We start from the raw sequence: 17111 nt of genomic DNA on the forward strand, positions 1-17111 counted from the left end.
TACCGGATTCTTACTCACCTCCTGGTGGGGCGATCCTGAGTACCTACAAGCAGCAAAACCCATCTCCACCATCAAGAGCTATGGTGAATACCAATTAGTCCTTAGACTCCATGCTTTGGTTAAGCCCGTGTCATCCACCACAGTGACCTGCCTGTGTGTTCTTCCTCTTGGTCTCTCTACTGCTATAGCTACTGGTCTGAGTTTGACCCCTGACAGTGACATTGGGTTTTCAAACATTGATAATAAGAGTTTTAATTGGAAGTAGCGAAAGAGAGTTGTATTGTTTGCTGCAATGAATGGTACGATTTGACAATGTCTTTGGTAAGAAAATGTCTATCTTGAGTTAGATTTCTTAGTGTCCAATCTTTAAAAGGACCAATGAGTGGAATCTGGGTATGAAGGCAGGGTTGTAAGACACAATAGGGGCTTAGTGGGAGATCAGAGATTCACCAAATATTTAACTGCATCCCATGTCTGTTTCCTTATAAGTGAGGAATAGTTGGCAGAGTCCAAACAATCGTTAGCGGTTAGATGGATGCCTAAGTAAGAGAGATTTAATGGATATGATGAACTGATTGAGAAGAGAATGTAATATTCAAGGCCTTGATTTACTCTCATTGACATAAAGTCCCGACAACTTGGCAAAGGTGGTCAGCGTGGACACTATATTTGGAAGGGAGATAGTAAGGTTTGTAGCAAACAAAGTCACATTGTCAGCAAAAAAGGCTAAGCTTGTGATTTCTACTGGCAAACAGAATCCCTGGAATATCATGGTTGGACCTGATTAACCAAACCAAAAGGTTTGAGCTGTGCTCTGCATAGGTGAGAATAACTAACATGGCCCCATCCCCCTGCCTTCCTAATGATGACACTTATCTCAGGCAAGCACTTGGAGCCAGAGACAAGCGTTGCCAATCAAAACTCATCTATTTTTTGTTTCCATGCTAGCTGTATGGTCGGACAACAATGGAGGAAGGGGAGCACCCTGTCTAACCAAGCGGCTAGCCTTAGGCAACAAGACAAAGAACTACCCCTGGGGGACAGGAGACTTAAAAAAAACAAGTAACACACTTCGCAACGGGAGGGCTATATTTAGTAAAATGTCATGTCATTCTAAAAGCTCTCTCAAGATGAAGTTGTATTTCCCCTTTTTTGATTTGTAGATAGTTTTGTCAACTTGCTCAAGTTGTCAACTTGCTCGACCTTTTTTTTTTTTTCTTTTTTCTTCTTCTGCTTCGTTTTTATATCTTTGTTTGATTAGCAGTTTTTTAGATTGAGTGTTGTCAGTCCTGTCCAGATTTCTCTTGTCAAACTAGTCAGACCCTTCTATACTTCCATCCGCACAGCATAAAGGCTAATTGTTCTATAATCTTAAAGCAAGCTCTAGGAAGGCTTATGGCTCACACTCGGAAAACACAGGATATGAGCACTAAAACACAGGACAAATCTGAATTTCTGACATGATTATTATTTTTTAAAAGGTGAACTTAAAGTACAACTAAAGGAAAAACTTTTTTTTTTTTTTTAGTTTTGGATGAGGTGGAGATGGATTAGAACTAGATTCTGGTGACCCAGAGGTTTCTAAGCAATTCCCCTAATTTGCAGGGATTTTCTCTCACTTCCTCTTTGGCTATGGGACAGTAATTGAAGGGAAATCTCTGCACAGATGGCAAAAAAAAAAAAAAAGATAAAAAAAACCGACGGGTTAAACCATCTCTTGCTCCATCCAAAATGAGAAAAAAAAGAAAGTTTTGCTTGCAGTTCTACTTTAAGTTGTAAAAACCTAAGGCAAATGCCCAACAATAAGAGATAGAACATATTAGCATGGAATCACTCACCTGTAACAACACCCTGTGAACTTCTGCATCAGTAACATCTGAGTGCAACTGTCCTAAAAGGAGTTCTGCAGATAATCGCTGACCCACAAAATTGGTAGCTCTGGTGCCACTGTACCCATTGAACACTCCATAAAGATAAATATTATTCTCTCCTCTGCACAAAGAGATGAAAAAAAAAACAATTGTTATTTTGTGATCAAATAAAACTCTTTATTAAAACAGGTTTGCAAACATAATACACAAAGGAGCAATACAAATAACTCCATACCATGACAGATTCCTAATAACAAAAAAGTTTGTTTTCATAGTTAGCAAGATCATGAGGCAATGCTATACATGAAAAAAACCAAGGTATATTCATTATGCATCTTCGGATTCTACTATATTGTATGTGGAGGGTTACTCTAAACAGCTATCCAAATCCTATTATATTGGGCAGGACATCTTTTATGTATATATAACTTTTTTTTATAGGGTAAGATTAATGGTGGCTATCCAATGCAGAATTGTCAGAGGTGAGGACCTAAGCCAAACCCTTGCTATCAACATTCTGGCAATGAAAAAAGTGTTTCTTGAAGAAAAACGTACAAATGTTTATCGCCGTCCCTGTTGGGGAGAAGTCCCAGGAGACATTGTTTTGGGCATAGGGTTAATGGGGAGCCCATGCGATCATGTAGGAACCGGACCACCTGTGACCAATAACCTTGAATAATCGGGAAGGCCAGATTAGATGATAAAAAAAATCTCTAGGGTCACCACATCTGGGGCAGGAAGGGTCATACTTAAGCCTATACTTGGCCAACAGAGGGGGAGTCAGGCAAGCTCTATGTAGAATATATAGGTGTGTAAGGCAGTCAGAAAGTTTTGGGAGACCAATTTACTAGAATCTAAGATTTCTTCCCATTCGTCATCTTCCATCTCCCCTAAATTTACCACCCATTTGGTTTTTAATTGACCTAGATCAATTGCCATTGGCCAAAGAAGAGAATTATAATAAGGTGGATGTCAACTTTTTGGGGTCATCACCTAGACATGCAACTAATAAAATGGAGAGACTCAAGGGAGACTCTTCCATGAGAGTCCCCAAATGAGGTTTATAATGCATAACAGGGCTGGAGATAATGAAAGAACATGGCGTTCACAATTTTTATTTACCATAGTACATATTACCTTAAGTGATTGTGTAAGCTCATTCCCAATCCGGACTGTGTTTGTCCATAGACACACATAGCCCGGCTCAGCTCCACCACTGCTCCCTCTGCACTGGATTTGATTGACAGCAACAGGAGCCAATGGTTTCTGCTGCTATCAGCCCTGTGAGACCAGGGAGAAAGAGCAGCGCTGCTGAAGGGCACAGTGCTGGATCTCAGTTAATTATTTAGGGAAGGGGAAAGCCAACAGCTAGTGAAAGGCTTTTTTCCTTAATGCAGGTAAAGCATTAAGTTAAAAACCTTGTGACTCTAGAACTTTACATAAAATGTTTAGTGGCCATTTATATTCTTTTTTATATTTATGGTCAGGACTACAAAAAAAATCTACAGTATATTTTTTCTTTAGAAGTGCATTAACACAGGCGCTCAGGCCCATGCATTGCTCAGAACTGTTTGTTTATATTTTTCATTAGCAATCAGCTGCATGCAGGCAACCAATGTAAAGGTAATAGATATGCATCAGCTGTGTGGACTCAACAGCAAAGCCACGTTTGGCAGGAGAGAAGAGACGGGAGCATGGACTCAGATGCAGAGACTCTGCATCTGGCTTCATGCACCTGTCTCTGTGGACCCAGAAGAGAATTTCTCATCTAACTTGACCGTAAGCAAAGAACAAAACAGCTGGCTGGTTGAAAATGTAAACATCATTCTGCAAAGTCTGATAGTGATCTCTAGAATGCAAAAAAATAAACTGTGGTTTGATTTAGGCAGAAGATAATAATTGCATTTCTCACACCTTCAACACCAGTGAGGAAACCAGAGGGGAGGGCTTAAAGCAGAGCTCCACCAAAAAGAGGAAGTTCCGCTTAAAGGCCTCCTCCCAGCTCCTGTTTGTGAAATGGAGGTTTTGGGGAGGGAGTACCTGATTTTGACGGGTACCTGCTCCAAATTCCAATCTGACCTCCTATGTGATCAGAAGTGGAAGTTCTCTTCCTCCCCTCTCTCCCCGCAGTCTTGTGGAACACGTGACAGGTCCCAGAAGACTGCGGGGCCACTCACAATGCACATTAGTGGGCACTCAGCTGTGAAACCACAAGCTTTCACAGCCAGATGCCCATAGTTAAGATGCCAATGCTGGGGACAGAGGACATAAGGTAAAAAAAACAGATGGGCTGAGCACAGTGCTAGATCTTGGGGCAGGTAAGTAGCTATTTATTAAAAGTCAGCAGCTACAGTTTTTGTAGCTGCTGACTTCATTTTTACACAGGAGACTGAAGCTCCTCTTTAAAGTGTGCCTTAACCCAATAACAAAATCAGCTTATATTCCACCTTACCAGTCTTTAGATGTGCTGGAGGATTGGTTTATTTTTCAAGCTTTTTTCCCTTTATTTAACCAGTGTCCTGCCAGCAACACTTCCTGTCCTAAGATGTCAATGTTCACTGGCTGTACTATATCTATGAAGAAGTAGTGTTGTCACCCTAGGCTGCTTGCTCTCGGTTTACACTATACAACAACATCTTCCCCACTTCTATATACCTTGCCCTCTTCTGTAGTTCACAGAGATGAACTGGAGATGATTGGAACATTGCTTAATATTTCAGTACAGCAGTGGCAGTACGCACAAATTAGCAGCTCAAAGGACTGCTGGTAGGATTAGTTGGTATTTTTCTGTACCTACAACATTTTCAAAGGGATAAAACACAGGGAAAGGTGCATGTATTGCATATATGTACTGAATATGTTTTTTTTGCCCTAACACTTAAAGTATATGTGAACTCTTTCCTTGGAGAACAACCTATTCAGTTTAAAATAGAAATGAAAGGCACAAAATTTAAGGAAGAACTCCAGTCAAAAACATTTTTTTCCCGTGCAGTGGGCTGGGGACAGGTTAACTGCTCGTTTTGCTCTAGGGGAGAGAACAGTGGAGATATACTTGCCTGACCCGCCGATGCTCCACGATCAAGATTGGTCCCTTCTGCTCCTGGCCCCCTCCACCGTTGAGTGGTCTTGTAAATGGACTATTCCTGGTGTCAGCATGCTACATAAACAGGAACAGTACACCACTGAACCACGGGGGAGAGCACGCAGGATTGGCAGGTAAGGTAAGTATAAACTTTGTGCCCAACCCTAAAAGAAATGAGTAGTTGACCCATACAGTGGGGAGAACAGCCCGGAGTTCTGCTTTAAAAAAAAAAAAGTTTTTTTTTTTTTTCTCATAAATGATAACATATTCTCGGTTGCATAAGGGGCCTGGAGAGGTGGGGGTGGAGAAACAGCAGTACACTGATCTTCCCAGTGAATGGGCAGTGCAGGAGGGTGTGTCATCACAAGACTTATTAGAGGATAGGCTGGCTGTTCTCTCAGCATATCCAGAAAACTGACCATGTTGGGATGGATGCGCTCTCAGGTCCAGCATGTGCAGTCTGAAATAGGAAAGCAGGAGGACTGGCAGGATCAGCAGGTATTTCACACAAAGGAAGTAATGCAAAGAAAACAGGATATTTTTTAATACAAGTACAAGGTACAACAGAAAATCAATAATATGGAATGTTGGGGTAACATTCTTTAACTTAGTTTTTTTAAACATAACATGATGCTCATGCTGATCAGTGGTATTTCTTATTATGCTACTCATGTATAGTCATCATAAGCAATGTATCTTTTGTCAGTGTCCTTTCTCAACAATTGTTTTTTTTTTTTTAATATAAAATATCCCTCCTGAGTTATGGCTTCACCAAAAAAAGTGATATGTTTAAAATTATGGCACTGGGACCTCTGAAGTGGTCAACATGTTTATATATTCATTTACATACCAACATTGATGGACCATTCTATATTGCATGATTTAAAGATGTGCTCTCAAAAATTGTAGTAATGCAATAAAAACAAAACCCTTACTCCTTACAGAATCTCAATGCCTTCAAAGGCCATACAAATTTGGAACTACTGAAAATGCTAAACGCTTTGTGTTGCCAGTCAAACGCCTTAGTATTTCAATGCTGGGGTGCTGGGGGCAGGAAAACATAGCAAAACTTCCAACAATTCCAAAGCAGGCTGGGCACAGACACCAAATCATTTTGCATGCCATCTGTTTATATGTACAGAATCTCATAAATAACTTGCATTAGTCAGAAGAAGCTTGTTATCATACGTCAGGGATGCCCAAAATATAAAGCCACGATTCATTGTTCTGAGTGTTTTTCACAGTTAATAAGTATTTTTCAGTATCCACAATCTTATTTCCTTGTATATTATTACTATAAATACTACTTTCTAAACACTGTGAATCAACACATAGCCAACCTGAACTTTAGCCAGTTGTCTTCACAAGGATGTTCTTCCTTTCCCAGCCCCTCAGGGTTATAGGTCCGGTTTGTAGCTGATCCAATTCCAGAGAGGTGGCAGAGGGGCAGGTCATCTGTCCAGCTCATGGAATCCTGTGAAAACAAGCCAGGTAATAATGAAAACACCCTGAGAGTCAGCTGAAAGAGGTTCAAAGGAGATTTTGTTTTAATACTCATCTACTGATTAAGAACATATAAAATAATAAAAGAATATATACGAATGTCTGTAGCCTGGAAACTGGGTTATACACATCATTACCCTTATCCTGCCAAAGATGAAGAAAGTGAAAGCGTTATAACCTCTGTCAGGTTTTATTAGTATCTATGACCTCACTTTGCAGGATTCAGTAAGGGGAATCTGACACATCTGGAAATGAGTGGATACTAAAGATTCTTCAGCCATCACTGCTCTTCAAGAGAATCAAAACTGAAGTTGTAGGTGGGAGGGACAAGTATTAATACCTTTCTTTACAGGCACTTATTTGGAAGGTCCATTCTGCTGAGGTTTGCTAAGAAACATTTGTATGTGTTTTAGTAAAGCTCACCACATGTTATAATTTGACAGTACAATCTCCTTTAGATCTGCCAAAAAGTAAGTGGTGCAACGGTCTGCCTGATTGGATACAGAGTGTTTGGACAGTTTAGGTAGGTCCTCATATTACATAGTTTTGGTAGATCTAAAGTTGATTGTACAAATATTGTATGGTCAGCTTGGACTGTGTATGGGGAGCCTAGGGTAGCTTAGTCATTATGAATGACCTTACATACAAAGGATGAACATACATTAAAAAAAAAAAAAATAGCTGTACACTACATCCAACACACGGTATACTTTTGGGGCTTTACTGTAAAAAGCGTTGTTATGCCTGTCACAGCTCTCTGCTCAGAGTGGAGGGGAGAACAGTGCAATCAGCAGTGTTTGATTGATCAGTTCTCACTGCAGAGCTGGGTGGGGTGGGGGCTGGGGTTGGGAATTGATGCTGCATCCACCTAGAGCAGTGTTTCTCAACTCCAGTCCTCATGGACCCCCAACAGGTCATGTTTTCAGGATTTCCATTATTTTGCACAGGTGATTTGATCAGTTTCACTGCCTTAGTAATTACCACAGCTGTTTCATCTGAGGGAAATCCTGAAAACATGACCTGTTGGGGGTCCATAAGGACTTGGAGTTGAGAAACACTGACCTAGAGGAATATAATTGTTTTTAAGGCCTCTTAATTTAATTGTTTTTACTTCTCTTTTAAGGCAGGACAAAACTGCATGACAGGTCAAAGGGAGTTTAAAAAAGGCATTATGGGGAGAAGTAAAGTTCCTCTTTAACATATCTTAAAGTGGAACTTAATATATATAAAATTGCAAACAGGCAGGATTTTTAATGAAGAAGAGACATACTGGGAGTTATTTACTAAAACTAGAGAGTGAAACATCTGGTGCAACTCTGCATAGAAACCAATTAGCTTCAGTTTTTATTGCTGTCTGTCCCTGTTAAGGAGATTCACCCTCTCTACTTCACCCTCTCTACTAGGTTACCATTATCATTGAAAGTGAAAGTAAAAGAAAGTCCCAAATTTTGGGTTGTCCCCAGAAAAGTAACAGAGGGAATTATGTCAGTGGAAACACTAGTTCTGGTGAATTCTCTTAGTTTGTAGGAATTTCCTCTAGTTTACTGTTTTGGCTATGGGACAGGAAGTGATGGTAAAATCTTCACAATGGGATACAGAGGGAAAAAAAAATAAAAAAATAAAAAAAATAAATAAATAAATATATATATATATATATATATATATATATATATATATATATATATATATATCTCACAGTGGTTATAACCCTTCCTCATTCTATCCAAAATGGAAAAAAATGCCTATTTATTTTATTACAGGTATTTATATAGCACCATCAATTTACACAGCACTTTACACATGTTGAACATTCACATCAGTCCCTGCCCTCAAGGAGGGTACAATCTAAGGTTCATACATACACATGCCTATAGTTCTACTTTAATTGAATGAGTTGAAGCAAGAAGCTGATTGGCTACCATACACAGCTGCACTAGATTTAGTAAATCTCCCCCACTATGTCTTGTCTGCACCAAAGTTTCTTACCGTCTTCTCCTCCCCTGTACACTGAGTGACGTCACCTTGGCCCTGCTAATTTAAACGGACAAAAATCGGTACCTGGAAGCCGACCAACCTACGACGACAGGCTGGCAGGGAGCTCCAGGATGCCACATTGCTGGATAGAAGGTTAAAGTTCCACTATAATGGCAGTATAGGGTGAAAGAGCTGTCATGGATTATCATTTTATGACAGCAATTTTAGGGTCCATTCACACCAAATGTGCTGACATGCATTGATCTGCACATATACATTGTAAATACAAAAGAAGCAGTTCACACCAGTGAAAGTAGAGCTGTTCCTCCTCTTTGATTTCTCCAACATGTGGAAACGCACAGAAGCAAGAAACAATCCGCTGACATTTCCTTTACAAATAATTGTTACAGAAGCTTAAAAAAACCCCAATATTGCAGTGCATGGCAAGACGCAACACAGCATGTCCACACGTGCGTTTACCTGCGTACACTGCGCTGTGAATGGAGCCAGAGAACTAATCGCCTCCTGCTGACACGAGCTAGGGACACACTATAAAACTCACTTGTGTATATATAGAAATATACAAAAATAATGCTTCAACCTGAAGAGTTTCTCAGTCAGTGTACATTTCTAATAATAATAATACCATCTGCCTGAACACCCATGTCTACTATTCACTACATGCACAGATTTCCAGAAATATCTCACTACTCTTCTGACACAACCTCCTGAGCAGCCTGCGCACTTCCGAGCGAATCTTTTGTACATAAACAAGTTCTGAGCCTCTATCAGCCCTCCAGAGGCCCCCCTCCCCCTTTCTTACTGTCTGAAGCAGACTCCTTCTCAGCGCAGCCATCTTGGACCAGAAGTGACGAACCAGCTGATCGGTGTCATGTGACCACCGATTTAGCCGGTAATGTGATGCTGACATCTAGTGGGCAAGTTGTGAAATAGCAGCTTCCTTCAGCGCTGAGGTGAAGGCGTGCAGCTTTCTCACCACATAGATAGGGAGTCCTGTTCATTTCCTTTCAATCATTTTTTTTATTGTGTTTTTGGTATTTTTTTAAGTACAAAATACAGTTTCAACTGCTTAATAGTACATAAATAGGATCGCAACAATCAACGGCAGTCATGTACAAAAGGAACATAGTTAAAAACCACTTCCCCTCCAGAGGATTTACCCTCTTAATGACCAGGCCTCTTTTTGCTACTCGGCGCTGCACTAATTCAACTGACAATTGTGCGGTTATGCAATGCTGTATGCAAACAAAATTTATGTCCTTTTTTTCCCCCACACAAATAGAGCTTTCTTTTGGTGGTATTTGATCACCTGTGTGCTTTTTATTTTTTGCGCTATAAACAAAAAAGACCAAAAATTTTGAAAAAAAAACAATATTTTTTACTTTCGGCTATAAAAAATATATAGTAAACTCAAAGTTAGTTATAAATTTAGGCCAAAATGTATTCTGCTACATGTTTTTGGTAAAAAAAATCCCAATAAGTGTATATTGATTGCTTTGTGTGAACGTTATAGCGTCTACAAACTATGGTATAGATACTGCAATTTACACCATTTTTTTGCTATACAGCGCTGCACTAGTTTAACTGACAGTTGCGCGGTCATGCAATACGGTACATAAATGAAATGTATGTCCTTTTTTTCACACAAACAGAGCTTTCTTTTGGTGGTATTTGATCACCTTGCTCTTTTTATTTTTGGCACTATAAACACAAAAATGTTTGAGTAAAAATACTTTTTTTAAAAAAAAAACAATATTTTCTCATTTCTGTCATAAAAAATATCCAAAAAAACGAAAATGTCATCATAAATTTAGGCCAAAATGTATTCTGCTACATGTTTTTGGTTAAAAAATCCCAATAAGTGTATATTGATTGCTTTGTGTAAAAGTTGTAGCGTCTACAAACTATGGTATAGATCAGGGCTTAAAATTTCAAGTCCTGAGCTACTAGCCAGGCCTTAAGAGTTACTCGCCACCAACAAACACACACAAACAGAGAGACCTGTACACATACATAGACATGTACATACACACACACAGAAACATGTACACACACATACAGACACATGTATACACACACAGGCACATACAGACACGTATACACACAGATACATGTAAATACACAGAAATACACACGCACAGACACATGTACATACACACAGACACATGTACGTACATACACACAAACACACACACACATACATGTACATACATGCAGACACATGTACATACACACAGACATGCATACACAGACACACACACACACCCTATATAAAGTTGCAGTACTTCGTTAACTCACAGAGCCGGGTACTGCACTCTAGGGGGAGGCAGAGAGCACAGCACACACTCCTTCCTTTGCTTTCACTGCGCTCAGCTAATGAGCAGTCTCACGGCTCCCAGTGCCAATGACAGATCCAGCCTGAGCTCCGAGCCTGCTCAGCAAGACGGCCCTGGGGGACACACTCACCCCCACCATAATCTCCACTCGCCATTGGCGAGCAGGCGAGTGGAAATTTCAAGGCCTGGTATAGGTAAATGGAATTTACAAAGCTTTTACTTTCTGACTGACAATCACATTTCTTGAGGTGCTAAAATACCAGGATAGTGCAAACACCCCTAAATTACCCCTTTTCAGAAAGTAGACACCCTAAGCTATCTGCTGAGAGGCATATTGAGTTCATGGAAGATTTATTTTTTTTTCACAAGTTTCTAGAAAATGACAAAAACCTTTTTTTTTTTTTTTGTCAAGTTGTCATTTAAATGATATATTTCTCACACAAGCCATGGGCATATGTGGAATTACACCCCAAAATGCATTCTGCTACTTCTATCGAGTATGGGGGTACCACATGTGTGAGACTTTTTGGGAGCTTAGCCACATACAGGAGCCTGAAATCCAATGACCACTTCGAAAGCCTGAAGGTGCGTAACTTCCTTATTTCACTTCCTCACTACCTATCCCAGTTTCGAAGGCCCTGAAATGCCAGGATAGCACCAACCCCCCCCCCCATGACCCCTTTTTGGAAAGTAGACACCCCAAGAAATTTAAAAAGAGGCATGGTGAGTATTTTGCAGATCTCATTTTTTCTCACAAGGGTTTGAAATATAAGAAATGAACAGAAAATATTTTTTTTCAATTTTCAAAAACTTGTGGCAACAAACGAGATCTGCAAAATACTCACCATGCTTCTGATTAAATTCCTAGGGGTGTCTACTTTCCAAAAAGTGGTCATTTGGGGGGGGGGGGGTTTGGTGCTATCCTGGCAATTCAGGGCCTCTGAAACTGTGATAGGTAGTCAGGAAGTGTAATGAGGAAATAAAGCCCTTTAAAAGCGTGATGGTGTTTATTGGATTTTGGGGTCCTGTACTTGGCTAGACTGCCAAAACGTCTCTCACACGTGGTACCCCCATACTCGGGAGAAGTAGCAGAATGTATTTTGGGGTGTAATTCCACATATACCCATGACATGTGTGAGCAATAAATCATTTAAGTGACAATTTTGTGTAAAAAAAAAATTATTTATATGTTTGTCATTTTCCAAAAACTTGTGGTAAAAAAAATAAATTCTTCTCTTGATTCAACATGCCTCTCAGCAAATAGTTTGGGGTGTCTACTTTCCAAAAAGGGGTCGTTTTGGGGGGTGGGGGCATTTTATGCCCAGCATTAGAAGTTTATGCCACACATCACTCACTCTTCTAACCACCTGAAGACCAAGCCTTTTCTGACACTTTTTGTTCACAAATCTGTATTTTTTGCTAGGAAATTAATTTAAACCCCAAACATTATATACATTTTTTAAAGCAAACACCCTAGTAAATAAAATGGTGGGTGCTGTAATTTTTTATGTCACATAGTACTCGCGCAGAGATTTTTCAAACACAATCTTTAAAAAAAATACACTTTTATTTACTTTTAATGCACAAAAACACAAAATATTGGCCAATTATTTGGTAAAATATAAAAGATGATGGTATGCCAAGTAAATAGATACCAAACATGACATGCTTTAAAACTGTGCATGCCCCGTGCAATGGCAACAAACTGCATACGTTTTTAATATCCATAGGCAACATTTTAAAAGCCTTTACAAGCTACTATTTTAGAGGAGGTCTAGTGTTAGAATTACTGCCCTTGATCTGACGTTCTTGGCAATACTTCACATGCATGGTGCAACCACTGTTTCCATACTGGCACAGGGTCAACGATCACGAACGCAGATGTTTGCATGCGTGGGGGGGGGGGGGGCAAGGGTACTTTTTTAAGTTTTTTATTTTTTTTTAATTGTTTTTACACTGTCCCCTTTATTTTTTTTGTATCACTTTTAATGCTATCACAGGGAATGCAAATATCCCCTATAACTTCAATGGGCATTGTCATATATTCTTTTTTGAGAAATCTGGGGTCTGTCAGACACTAGATATCTCCTCTGCCCTTACATTATCTAATCACACCAAGATCGATGTGATCAGATGCTTTCCCAATTTATAAATGGCGCTGTTTATATTCTGTGAAACTGAAGTGAGGAAATGCTCGTAGCTTCTGATTTCTTAGGCTATAGAGATGATTGGCACCATTCTGGTCTCCAATCAGCTCTATGGTCAGCTGGCAGAAACACCAGCTGCATTCTCAGGTTGCCCTGATGGCACGTGACTGCTTGAGAAGGCCGTGGAAGGCAGTGGGGGAGTAGGGCAACGTCTCCCGCTGCTTGTAAAAGCAATCCTGCAGCTAATTAGCCACTAGGACTGCTTTTACATGAAAGCTGATCGCCGTCTGAAAAAATCGATACCAGGACGATGCCTGCAGCTGTAGGCAACATCCTGGTATAACCATTCAAAGTCTAGTGATGTACCAGTACCTCGGTTTACAAATTTAATTTGTTTTGAAGGACATTTCATATAGCGAAAAATTCATAAACCGAAACACTGTTTCCCATAGGAATGCATTGAAAACCAATTAATCCGTTCCGAAGGTCATAAAAACAGTAAATGCTACTAAAATTCCGCATTAGTTATTTTATTATTTTATTTATTTATTTATTTATTACAGGTACTTATATAGCGCCATCAATTTACACAGCGCTTTACATATATATTGTACATTCACATCATTCCCTAACAGGGGCAGACTGACCATTTGGAAACTCGGGCACTGCCCGAGGGCCCGGGGTCAGTAGGAGGCCCCATGAGATGCCCCTGGTACCTTTTTCATAGGCTTTTTTGAGTTTGGGCAAGGACACGGACAACATGATCCCCTACTGCCCGGGGGGGCCCCATGAGTTGTCAGTCTGCCCCTGGTTCCTAACCCTCAAGGGGTGTACAATCTAAGGTCCCTAACTCACATTCATACATACACATACAAGGGACAATTTAGACAGGAGCCAATTAACCTACTAGCATGTCTTTGGAGTGTGGGAGGAAACCGGAGTACCCGGAGGAAACCCACGCAAGCACAGGGAGAACATGCAAACTCCAGGCAGGTGGTGCAGTGGTTGGGATTCGAACCAATGACCCTAGTACTGCCAGGCAAAAGCGCTAACTGTCGCAAACATGCGCACCAGAAACTGACGCAGTCTGCCATTTTGTTAAGAGTAGCCATGTTATTCCCTAATTCTTCCCCCCCCCTCTCACTCTGAGAGGCAGTGACAGATGTGTGTGTGTTAAAAGTGTCACAGGCCAGATCCCAGCAGGGAGCCACGAGGTGCCTCACTGTCCCAAGAACCTGTGCCATTTCACAACTCGGAAGAGATAAGGCAAGCTTTCTCCAGAGTTGAGAGAGATTCCAACCTCATAAAACTTAACTCAGCGTAGGTGACAGAATCAGATAACCTCGGTTAAAACCATTTTTTCCCTATGTCACATATCTTGGAATATGAGAGACTTACATAAAAACCGAACATATTGTCAGATGGACGATGAGCAGGCGAACAGTTTGATGGGTCACTCTGCCTTGTCTTGGACACACAGGAAAGCAGAAAAATAGATCTCACGAACCGTTCAGTGTACACTTTCATAATTCATATCTAATCAATCCTCAGACTTGTCTGCATAATAATCTACCCGTGAGTGGAATGTCACTTCTGTATAGGAAAAGTTATGAGCCCAAATAGGAACTAGACAAGATTTTGGCTCTAGTTTAGGTCGACACCCAGACCTCCACGCCTACACTGGGTATTGGTCCGTGTCGTCAGAGACACCCCCTGCTGGGGAACTACAAATTGGGCTGTCAGGCCTAAGAGAAAAAGTTGAAGATATCTCCCATTTTTAACATCAATACCATCTGGGGAGACACGTGCCCTCTTGCTCTGAAACTTGGATCTGCTAACCCAGGACTTTGGCAAGTACCTCAACCCCTTCACCTCCCTCTGATATCTCTTTGCTGTACTATGGTTCTTTGTATGTTGATATATACAGTTGTGTTCAAAATAATAGCAGTGTGTTGAAAAAAGTGAATAAAGCTCAAAATCCTTTTAATAGCTTTTATTTCCATACACACAAATGCATTGGGCACACTACACATTCTATTCCAAATCAAAACATGAAGAAAAATATATCAAATTTGTGTTGTTCCTTTAAAAAATTGAACAAAAGTGAATATTAGACTGTTCAAAAAAATAGCAGTGTTTGTATTCTTCTTTACAAACTCAAACATTCACTATATAAACTGAAAAACGTTTGAAGATTTTGCTTTCCTTTGAATCACTTAGTTAATATTTATTTGTATAAACACTGTTTCTGAGAACTGCTGTACATCTGTGTTGCATAGAGTCAACCAACTTCTGGCACCTGTGAACAGGTATTCCAGCCCAGGATGATTGGACTACATTCCACAGTTCTTCTCTATTTCTTGGTTCTGCCTCAGAAACTGCATTTTTTATGTCACCCCACAAGTTTTCTATTGGATTAAGATCTGGGGATTGGGCTGGCCACTCCATAACGTCGTTGTCTTGTCGGAACACCCATTCAAGGGCATTTCCTCTTCAGCATAAGGCAGCATGACCTCTTCAAGTATTCTGATGTATTCAAACTGATCCATGATCCCTGTGTGGCAGTGTGGTATCCTGCCACGGTGGAAATCACAGTGGTGACCCAGGATTCTCAACCATACAGGTTGAGGGGCTCCAGGCAGTTCTCATAATGCAGAGGAAACGGGTTTATTGGTTTCCTCTTTGGTTTGTAAAGCCTGTTTTGGGATGTGTAGCTTGGAGATTTCTAAGAGATTTGGGAGGGATGAAATCTCCAGTCCTGGGCCCATGTTTTGAGAGCAGCCAGCGTGCTGATTGCACAGGTGTGTGCAGGCCTTTTTGTGGAGGCCAGGCCATGATTCTGGGCTCCACCCCGGCAGATAGGAGTCAGAAGGGCTCCACCCCAGCAGACGGGAGGTCTCTGCCTTGGAGTCAGGTGGGCTTCACCAAGGAGAGGTGAAAGCCAGACTAGCTGTGTGCTAGAGGTTTGCTGTGTGCACAAAACAACCTTTTGGAAGGAGTCTGCAGGAAACAGACATAAAGCGGTATACCTGAGAGAGCCAGAAGGCTGACATTTGTTACATTTGTGTGATGGTGGATACCCCTGCGTGGGAAGCATTTTGGTTATTGAACTCTTTCCTTTAAATAAAATTGGGCAAAAAGGCCCTTAAAAAGAAGTGAGTTGCTGTGTGCTTTGAAGAAGCTCTACCACTTTGAAGCAGCTCTACCACTTTGAAGCGAGTTCCCACACCTGGTACGCGATAAATAGGCCCAACACCGTAGTATGAGAAACATCTCCATATCATGATGCTTGCGCAACCATGGTTCACTGTTTTCACAGTGTACAGTGGCTTGAATTCAGTGTTTGGGGGTCGTCTGACAAACTGTCTCCGGCCACTAGACCCAAAAAGAACAATCTTACTTTTCATCAGTCCACAAATGTTGCGCCATTTCTCTTTAGGCCAGTCAATGAGCTCTTTGGCAAACTGTAACCTCTTCAGCACGTCTTTTTTTCAACAGTGGGACTTTGCGGGGGCTTCTTACTGTTCTTCTGAACAATGTCTGGAACGATCCATTTTGCTCAGAATTTCAGAGAGAAATGCACTGTAACCAGCATGTACAACATTTGCTGCCTTCCTTCCTTAAATAAGGGCAATAATTGCCACCTGTTTTTTGAAAGAATGACTGACCTCACTAATAGAACTCCACACTGCTATTATTTTGAACATGCCCCTTTCAATTAGTGATTCAATTACACAGAATCAGCAGCATGCATGTCATGATTATTGGGTCTGTTGGATTTCTATTACTCTACTACACCTGCTAGTAAATTATTTGCCATGTAGAAATATCATTTCTACCAAAAACAGTGATCAAGATTAGTGATGTCTGACTGCTATTATTTTGAACACAACTGTATATTTTAGTTACATCTTTTTTCTGTGAATATTTTTATTGCACCCGTTTGACCTTTTAGTAATAAATCTTTCTTTCTGAAAGCGTTGAACTGTTTCTATAGCTCTGTATTGCAATTTACGAATCCCTGCCTCTAAAGAGAATGCTACTGTTTGTTTAACCCTCTGTATAACAGGCCTGTGTTATGACCGTGTTATGCAGTCGATTATTTCAATCATTATAGTGTTATAGCTGATAACGCCGAGTTTCCTCTTTCTCTGTACAAAAAGGAGGTGGTGGCAGT

The 17111-nt window shown here is 40.5% G+C and overlaps 1 protein-coding gene across 1 annotated transcript in view; it reads right to left on the minus strand.

The window, feature by feature from the left end:
- Positions 1-9304, minus strand: part of TAB1 (TGF-beta activated kinase 1 (MAP3K7) binding protein 1) — a 145302-nt gene extending 135998 nt beyond the window's left edge. The window contains exons 1-3 of the mRNA XM_089674287.1: positions 9254-9304; positions 6294-6427; positions 1839-1992 (exon numbers count right to left, since the gene is read on the minus strand). Of these exons, the coding sequence (XP_089530413.1) occupies positions 1839-1992; positions 6294-6427; positions 9254-9286 (321 nt within the window). The 5' untranslated portion in view covers positions 9287-9304. The remainder of the gene's footprint in view (positions 1-1838; positions 1993-6293; positions 6428-9253) is intronic.
- Between the last annotated feature and the right edge of the window lie 7807 nt (positions 9305-17111).

The sequence above is a fragment of the Staurois parvus genome, unplaced genomic scaffold (genome assembly GCF_062004578.1).
Source record: "Staurois parvus isolate SC_StPar_1 unplaced genomic scaffold, SC_StPar_1.0 ptg000149l, whole genome shotgun sequence".
Classification (NCBI taxonomy): Eukaryota; Metazoa; Chordata; class Amphibia; order Anura; family Ranidae; genus Staurois; species Staurois parvus.